This window comes from Maniola hyperantus, chromosome 9, assembly GCF_902806685.2.
Source record: "Maniola hyperantus chromosome 9, iAphHyp1.2, whole genome shotgun sequence".
Lineage (NCBI taxonomy): Eukaryota > Metazoa > Arthropoda > Insecta > Lepidoptera > Nymphalidae > Maniola > Maniola hyperantus.
In genome coordinates this window covers 7,152,301-7,162,126 of record NC_048544.1, presented here as the reverse complement: position 1 = coordinate 7,162,126, position 9,826 = coordinate 7,152,301, and the positions used below count along the sequence as shown (strand labels likewise).

Sequence of the window (9,826 nt, the reverse complement as noted above, 5' to 3'; positions counted from 1 at the left end):
AAAAATTAAGAATAGAAGTTCATATACCGAAGGTATAAGATTCATATTAGGGTGCATAGTAATTCATACAACCAGCTTTTTACGCTGCGTCCGTCGTCGCATCGCTGCGTACATGTGGAACTGTTTTTGTTTACCCGGCGACTTCTATTTACTACCAGTTTCCAATCGACATCCGACCTTAAAACTAGAAGATTTAGAAAGGTTTTGTAAATTGAGTTTTTTGTCTAGCGATAAAAATTCGAAGACACTATTTTCGGGTTTGTATTTGAGTATGATTATTGAAGAGGAAGATTGGGTAATTGTACATTGCGACTGATGCAGATCAAAACCTAGCAAGTGCATTTTCACTACATTTAGATAGCACTGCGTGGCTTAAACCCGCACTTAAGTAATGGTCTAAGATCCCGCTATAGAACGACCTTCACCGAGCTGGTTAATGGATGAAACGTATTTTATATTCAATTTAATATGTCAATAAATATATTGCATATGGGTTGCCTAAAAAATTTCAGTCCAGTATATTATGAGTAATAATTTTTTTTTTAAATCATTTCACCGGTTTGTTTAATTGACAAATTCCATACCAATCGAAAGTAAAAAGCCCATAGAATATGCACACGTTATTTTTTCCCCGGGTAGGCAGGTATGAACAGGTAAATCGATACTAGTAACTTGCACCGCGTTAATCAATAAAAGTTAAATGAAACTAAACATTATTTCATTAACCTAACGTTTGCATATTCTATGGGTTTCATAGTTTCAATTGGTATGGAATTTGTGAAATGATTAAAAAAAAAATTTTTTTACTATTAATTAATCATCCTGGACTGAAATTTTTTAGGCAACCCATATGCAATATATTTATTGACATATAAAATACGTTTCATCCATTAACCAGCTCGGTGAAGGTCGTTCTATAGCGGGATTCTATACTATAACGCTTATCCGTGACTTAAGTAATTAAATAATATGTATATAGTCTATTTTACATCCTGGAAAATGGATAGTCGTGACTTTCTAGTCTAAGTCTATTAATCCACGGCGTTTAGGCTTTAGCCACTCGCCACACGTACCTATCGTAAATTTAACTACTTGTTTTATTTTTGTTTATAATGAAAACTTACAGCTAATTAGATAATTAGTTGATAATTACTTATAGCTAATTAGATATTAGTAATATATTATAAACTCAAGAAAATTATAGGGATGTTGCCAAGTAATCAAATCAGTATTAAGTAATTTTTATCAAAATTAATGCTGAATTTTAGGGTTCCGTACCTCAAAAGGAAAAACGGAACCCTTATAGGATCACTTTGTTGTGTATGTTTGTCAAGAAACCTATAAGGTACTTCTCGTTGACCTAGAATCATGAAATTAGGCAGGAAGGTAGGTCTGAAAGCAGACATGAGGGGATGTGAAATCTGAAAAGCGTGAATTTGTGGTTACATCACGAGAAAAAAATTAAAGTGAACAAAATATATTAATAATTACTTAAACTTAAAACTACTTGAGGACGTGGATTTCACGTGTGTTGACAGACCCTCTATTCAATAATCACTAAAAATAATTACCTACCTAAGTAATTTTTGCATAGGCAACATCTAGTATTACAATTTTGTCACGATTTTGTTATTTTGATAAAAATGTCAGTTGTTAGGTTTTATTCTTGCGCAGCAGTACATGGCACGTGAATTGCTACGCATACATGTTCACGTACGCCTCCAGAGTCCGACCTCTTGATTGCATTTATTGCAATTTAGGTTAACTGCTTCGTATTCACTAGATAACGTAAGTAATAGGTACCTAATACCTATATCTTATAATACTCATATAGGGGATGATTTATTAATAGTTTGAGTATGCCTACCTAGGAAAGATAAAAAAATTGATATTATTACTAAGAATTTAACTGCAACGAAGGTACAGGCTACAGGTACTATGCATTTCAGAGAAGTCCATGAACAATAGATAAATAGGTAGGCAAGTACTTAGTACTTACCTACTTCGTAACTTGGCTACAGTAGTTAGGTATAATATAGCTAACGTGACCATCAAAGTTGTACCAACTACGAGCAATTAGTTTAATAGTTTTTAGGTCCTTAGGGCTTTATAGGATCACTCGTGTATGTGTCTGTCTGTCACAGCCAATTTGCTCCGATGTGTATCAAACCTAAAAAAACCGGCCAAGTGCGAGTCAGGCTCGCGCAACGAGGTTCCGTACTAGTCGTATTTTTTCGACATTTTGTACGATAATTCAAAAACTGTGATGCATAAAAATAAATAAAAATCTGTTTTAGAATGCACAGGTGAAGACCTTTCATATGATACCCCACTTGATATAGTTATCTTACTTAAGAAATTGAAAATACTAATTATCAGTTCATGACAATTTAATTTTTTTTCGTGATGACAAATTCACGGTTTTCAGATTTTACCTGCCAAATTTCATGATTATAGGTCAACGGGAAGTAACCTGTAGGTTTCTTGACAGACCGACAGACAACAGACAGACAACAAAGTGATCCTATAAGGGTTCCGTTTTTCCTTTTGAGGTACGGAACCCTAAAAATAAAATGTGAATGTATAGGGCTCACCTAGATTTCTCGACCTACATCAATGTCAACCTCACCTGCCCGTGGTGTACCCTGCCAATTTACAAACGAGGCTCTGCAGTGACACTCCCAGTCCCATTTATGAATCGCCGGCATAATCTCGAAATATGTCTGTTTCGTCATAGGATTCTATTACGAATCCGCCTGGCTAGTGACGTTCCATGCGTTTCGGGCTCCGGCTGCGAGCTGGTGAGCCAGTACCCCCTTTCCATTCCTGAAAGGCCAGTAACGCATTGGTGGTTCTTCTGGTGTTGCAAATGTATTATACATGGGCGGCGGTAATCACTTAACATCAGGTGACCCGCCTGCCCGTTATTTTATGTATAAAAATTGTACCGTGTGATATGACAAATGAAAGGACTTATTGTGAGGGTCTCAAGGGGGTAAAGCAATTTTATGGTCGATATTTTTTATAATTTTTATAGTGTTTTACCTACACTTCAAGAAAATTTCTCAATGATTTTAAATACATATCAAAAATTGCGGACCGGCAGGAATCGAACAGGTATCAGCAGTACAGAGTGAACATACATACGTCACTGGCAGAAAGCGTGCCGTAGCTTTCGGGCGCGACCCTAGGAGACGCAATTTTTGATATGTACCTATTCAAAATTATTTATGGTCGATGGTTGGTACCTAATTAAACCTTATTAGATCTATTATTTAATGGACATATATATGTACTTACCTACTCCAATGTTTATTTATCTCGTGTGTTCTAAATCCGTTATCACAACTCACAAGCCGCGATATTTTAACTTTTGACATGAAATTTGTTGAAATAACGCGTGAGAAATTAAATTTTACGAGTTATACATATAAGCAGGTAGGTATAAGTATAGTACGCGACGGGTCGCGATGGCAATCGGGGTATGAGGCGGGGGACATCCCGCGCGTCACCCGCACCTGTCGCGTAATTTCTACCGAATTTTCTATACTTTACAATAATTTTACAATGATATTAGGACCCAGCAGTAACTAATTAAGTAATCTGACCGTGAAAAACGATATTATACTAATTGATATATAATTTTAATTACAGTGTGGATGTGACTGGCAGAGCGTACCTACCTACATAAATGTGAGACGCATATTATTAGATACCTACTTATGTATATACAATAAACATGGTAAGTCTCTTCTTGCATCCAAATCCTTATTTCTGAGGGTCGTAACCCCCCTTTCCATTACTCACATAAAGAAAGGCGTTTTCTTGAAAAGAAAAGAAATAAAAGTGCATTTCTATTGCCGCTTAATTATATTAAAATTTTAAATAAAATTGCAAATGCAATGCATGCAAATTAAAAAAAATTAAAAAGTTCTTTCTTGCAACAAACCCTTCGTGTGCGAGTCTAAACTGCACTTGACCGATTTTTATTTTACTGGACTGAACAAATCTCTCCGCTCCACTTAGGTGGAAAGACAGCCTTAGGGATGATTCGCGTAACACATGGCGGGCGCGGGCCGTGCCTCGTACGAGGCGCGAACGAGCACGGAATCAAACCATCACGAATATTTTATACGAAGCAGTTTATGCTTCACCGTATGGCGTCTGTGTCTCATCAACACGGACGTCCGTGTTAGTATCTGTGTCCGTGTTTGAAATCCGTGCCTCATCCGCGCCTCGAACAGTACATGACACGGCCCGCACCCGCCACGTGTTAGCATCATCGATGGTTAGCATAAATCATCCCTAACGATTAAAATAGTTAAAGCATAAGGGTCGAAATCCCGTAGGTACCTACTCTAGTTGAGTCATAACTCATAATAAGAGATAGTAACTGGGTTGTTATCAGCCGATGTTTGTAATAATAACCGAGAGCACGTGCTCTGCGAGGCTCAGGCACGGAGGAAACGAAAAGGCAGTTAGAATAATAAAGCATTGAGATAGTGAAATCTAAAAAACACCAAGATATCGTCATAGTAGCAAAAATAAAACATTTCATCTAACCAAAGTGTTTATTAATATAAACACTTATACTCCATAATAGTTAATCTTGTTCTTAGGTACATAAGTAATAACATGATTCATGAAATAAAAGTTTTGTTGACTAAAAATAAAATAAAATAAATGACTACTATAATAATAATTGCCAAATTATTGGTCTCACCACAAAAACTTAAACAGGGTTTAAACTTTAAATTAACATTAAAACATTCGTTTGTAAGTGCTAAACAAGTTTAACGTTAGTTTAAAACGCGTCTAAAGTTTTTGTGGTAAGCCAAGTATAATTTTAGATACACAAAGTACCTACTTTGAAAGTTATATTGATCTAAAACATTCAGAAAATGCACTGAAATATATATACATACGAGTACATACATAATTAAAATTAACAGATCACAAGGATAATAATGTGAATATTCATAATAATCATAACAGTATAGATTACGCCATATTTTTACTACGCTCTAAGGCTTTTGGGTAGCTTATCAAGTTGACGTTAACTGTTACAGAAACTTACGGAAAAAGATCATGATTCACCTAACACCGCCATTCAATTTCGGCAGAATGACGCGTCGTAAATTTTAATTTGAAAAGTTTACACTCAGGGTTCAAAAGCCCTGTTGTAACTTTAAAGTTAACGTAATCCATCCGTAAATCTATCACTTAGTATGGGCGGGGATACGGTTACTACAGTAATTAGGTACTGTTAACATGCGATGGAGAGCGCTATGCTTTGAGTTTCTCTACATGATCAAATCAGAAATGAGGAGACCCGTAGGAGAACTAGAGTAACCGACATAGCTCAACGGGTTGCGAAGCTGAAGTGGCAATGGGCAGGGCACACATAGTTCGTAAAACCGATAGACGTTGGGGTCTCAAGGTGCTGGAATGGCGACCTCGCACCGAAGACGCAGCGTTGGAAGACTCCCCACCAGGTGGATGGACGACATCAGACGAGTCGCAGGGAGCCGCTGGATTCAGGCGGCGCATGACCGTGGCGTGTGTAAGTCCCTACAAGAGACTATGTTCAGCAGTGGACGTCTATCGGTTGATGATGTTACACTAATGGTTCAAAGGCTTTCACTTAACGTGAAAAGTTGCACTGGGGTCTCTGGGCTGACTTTTGTTAACACTACCGCCACAGATCACAACAGTTAGGGAACTTGTAACTAAACGTCGAGGCTCCTCTGTTTTATTTTCTGCATACCAATCTCAACCATATTATCTTCATAACCATTTTACATAAAACTAACTTTAAGGTATGTAGTTATTTTAACAAAAAACTGCACTCCACTGTATGCGTCTACCCTTTGGGTCCAGTAGCAATATTTACAATGAAACTGGCTACGCTTTCTTATATTCAATCCTTTCCACTTTGACTTCATCCCCTAACAATTTGTACACATACGTCACCACTGTTGAGCTCTGGATGTCCATCAATACAAATGAAGGTGTTGCATTCCTGGAAAAGAAAACATTATATTTCATACACAGTATATTATTGTTTTGGTTTTGGTGTACAATCAATATCATCAATACTTATAATAAAACTGTAACAGGTCAAATTCTGTACATTGAAGATACTGAACATACATATAATCGATACTGAACCCAAAACTGTAATTTTTTTCATTTTTGTCTGTCTGTCTATCTGTCTGTCTGTCTGTCTGTCTGTCTGTCTGTATCACGGCCGCGCATCACGCTGAAACTACTGAATGGATTCCAATGAAACTTGGTACGATTTGAGGTCATACTATGAGGAAGAATATAGGATACTTTTTATCCCGAAATTCAGCATGGTTCCCGTAGGAGAGGGGATGAAAGTTAAAATGTATACTGAGTTGTAATTCATTAACGTGTAGTCCGATTTAATTCATTCTTTTTTTGTTAGAAAGGGGATATTTTAAAGATTGTTCCGTAAATATTTCAAGGTCATCGGTTTTTAATCGACCGTCAAAAAGGAGGTGGTTCTTTTTTCTACATCGAATTTTTCGAGGCTTCTGGACCGATTTGCAAATATTTTTTTAAAATCAACAAAAAAAGTTTTCGCGGTGGTCACATAAAAAATTCTGGATTCAACTCCTCAATCCTGATGCTGCAAAGTACTAAAGTCCTAAATCGTGGGGATTTTAGAATTTCTGACAGTGAATTGATATTTTAGGTATCAAGCAACGGCTTCACGATGACACTCCCAGTCCGAAATACTCCACCCGAGCGAAGCCGGGGCGGGTCATAAAGAATATATTACTTACTTACTTTTAAAAACATTTAAAAATTTATTTTACATTTAAAAAATATCTTCAATTTATTAATAGACAGAACAGAATCTCAAATTGTATTCATATTTTCACCAAAAGGATTCAAAATAGTTCATGTAACCTATTTTGCTGTCATATTTGTAATAAGTAAATAACATTTGTATTTGAATCACTTCTAATCATAATCATAATCATTTATTTTGCTTGAATATGGTACATGTAAATTATTTACATGGGTCTTAAAAATTTGATGTGACATCACTCTAAATTTTATGCTTATCAGTACCCATATTATAAATGTGAAAGTGTGTTTGTTTGTTGGGTTATTGGTTTGTCCGTCCCAACGGGACATAGGCTAGTTTTTATCCCGGAAAATCGAAGAGTTCCCACAGGATTTTTGAAAACCTAATTCGACTAAGTTGCTGCGATCAGCTAGTATATTATAAATGCTTCAATTAGAAATCCTTCAATCACACTGCAACGGATCAACAGATGGATGTGATTTTTTGTGCAACAATATAGTTATCTGCACATAGACTACTTTTACTCTAGTAAATCAGAGTTCCACAACATGTTACTGAAGCTGTGAGAGCCTAGTGGTCAAGCCACCAAGCTTCTCGGTGCTCTGTTGTTCCTAATTGAGCCGGCGCGGCGATGGGGATCATGATAATCATGATGAATGTTACTAACATAATAAATAAGCTGTGATAGCCTAGTGGTTAGGACGTCCGCCTTCTAATCGATACCGGGCATGCACCTCTGTTATGTGCGGTTTAAGTAATTAAATATCACTTGCTTTAACGGTGAAGGAAAACATCGTAAGGAAACCTACATGCCTGAGTGTTCTCCATAATGTCCTCAAAGGTGTGTGAAGTCCACCAATCCGCACATGGCCAGCGTGGTAGACTATGGCCAAAACCCTTCTCACTCTGAGAGGAGACCCATGCTCTGTAGTGAGCCGGCAATGGGTTGATCATAGTATAGCATATGTTACTAACCTGTATAAGGGGCTGTATGCACCCGTAGCAGAGCCTGGGTTAATATAGAACTTGTTCTCATGCTCGTATGCCTCAAATCTGTGTGTGTGACCAGATATAAGGATGTCCACATCTAACTGTCTCTGCACCAGCGCAAGAGACTCCTCATCACCCCAGGGTACCACTTGGTGACCATGGATCAAACCAATGCGGAACTGGCCCACTGTTATGACTTTTTGCTCTGGATATGTTGAGTTCTGTAGAGTAACAATTGAACCTACAGAATTATAAGCTACGAGCTTATGCTCGCAACTTCGTCCGCGTGGACTACAAAAAATTCGCCCTTATTTGTATGAAGCTGTCAAAATTAATAGTGACTGTAAATGGGCATTTCAAAATTTTAACGATTTCACAATAATTCTTACTCTGCAGTGTCACAGGTTAAGACACTTGTAGCTTGGAACAAAAATTTGAAAAGCATTATACACTAACAAGGCTTCATCTATACTGAAAGGTCTATACAATCACTATTTAATTCAAGGAAACAAGTTTGTTTCTCTTTTTAAGTTGTTAAAATTTAAGGTTGCCAATTGTTATGACAATCAAGTTGTATACAAAAATGAGTTGCAGCCCAAAAAAACTTTTGCTTGGAATAACCAGTCTAGTGGTAATATTTTTTTAATGTTAAATATTAAGCTGGAAGCACTCGTAGCAAGCTACCATAGTCCACTTTTTTTATATCTCTCCCTCTGCATCATCTTTTTTTATAACAGGATAGGCTTGCACTTGATAAGCGTTATTGGGAAGCAATGATAAGGTCTAGGTCGTAGCATGCTTGTCTAGAAGATTCATTCATGCCTTAAAGTTACCTACTTAAATAAGTTACACAAACTTTTTTACAAACCTCATCAAAATCTCCCCTCACTACATGGACATCACTTGCCAATGTCTTCAAATAGTCATATGACTCCTTGGTGCAAAGGTTACCAGTGCACAGTATATGCTGGATCCGTCCCGGTAAAAGCAGCTTCTTGAATTTGGGCGGCAGGCTGCTACAGCGATGTGGGATGTGCAAGTCACCGAGTACTAGTACCAGCTGGAAATGACACAATGTAAATAAAATCCATGTTATTATTAAGGTCTTCAAGAATGTGGGCAGAACTTGGATGGTTAAGACTGTATATAACATAAGCCGACATAGAAGACATATGTGTGACACAATTGTGTGCACCCAAACACAGGTGCACTCTCAGTCAGGGCCAGCAATCTGACAATACTGGAGAGTGATTAGGGGTAACTAAACGCTTTATCTTCCCGTCTCCCATCATCATATCATCCAAACATATCAATAGCTCGCCAGCTGCTACCGAAATGATAGAAGCACCCAATAACTTAGGACCCGGGACTCGAACCCAGGTCTTCATGATCCGCAGGCAAACATGATTCTACTAGACCAACGGAGATAAATATGCGAAATGTGTGCGTTACCTTTTTACGGCAGAGCCACTAAAGCTAAACCCATCTCAACGGTATTTGACACCGAGATAGCTTGCATCTGGAGACTTTATTCCGCAAAAGAGGAGTTCTCAAGGGATTATTAATATACTATATCTACGCGAAAGAAGTCGCGTTGTGATTTTTAAAATGCTCACTCAGTTTTATCATACCAACTCACCATTATGTCGATGTTTTATGTTAATGTAAACTACAAACAAATGATTCCTTTTACTTTTTTTGTGTATTATGTATATTTTTTATTTGTAAGTTTTGTACTTTTGAAGTATTATTTACTGATAAGTGATTACTCCCACAAAACGTAGTGATTATATACTCTTTGCTCCCACTTTTAACCAACTTACAATTTAAAAAAACCAAATAAAACGTAGTGATTATCTGGTCGGTGGTGATTAATGATTATATACTCTTTGATAATTGCTCCAAGGAAGGAGGCCACCCGACCCGCCACAGACCGGAGGCCACAGAGTACAGTGCCACAAGCAAGCCTATTTTGGCGCGAGGCGAAAATCGGAA

The 9,826-nt window shown here is 37.3% G+C and overlaps 1 protein-coding gene across 1 annotated transcript; it reads right to left on the bottom strand.

Annotated features, from left to right (window-relative positions):
* Positions 1–4,552: 4,552 nt before the first annotated feature.
* On the bottom strand, positions 4,553–9,639 carry Vps29 (vacuolar protein sorting 29). The gene is made up of 4 exons (XM_034971682.2): positions 9,471–9,639; positions 8,700–8,891; positions 7,817–8,052; positions 4,553–6,022 (listed from the first exon to the last, which is right to left on the bottom strand). The coding sequence occupies exons 1-4, from the start codon at positions 9,471–9,473 to the stop codon at positions 5,905–5,907; spliced, it is 549 nt and encodes a 182-aa protein (XP_034827573.1). The 5' UTR covers positions 9,474–9,639; the 3' UTR covers positions 4,553–5,904.
* Positions 9,640–9,826: the final 187 nt, after the last annotated feature.

Coding starts and splice junctions, on each gene's coding strand:
- Vps29 (XM_034971682.2), bottom strand. Junction 8,053..8,699: donor TGAGGGGAGATTTTGATGAG/GTTTGTAAAAAA, acceptor GTTACTCTACAG/AACTCAACATATCCAGAGCA. Junction 6,023..7,816: donor GCATACAGCCCCTTATACAG/GTTAGTAACATA, acceptor TTTCTTTTCCAG/GAATGCAACACCTTCATTTG.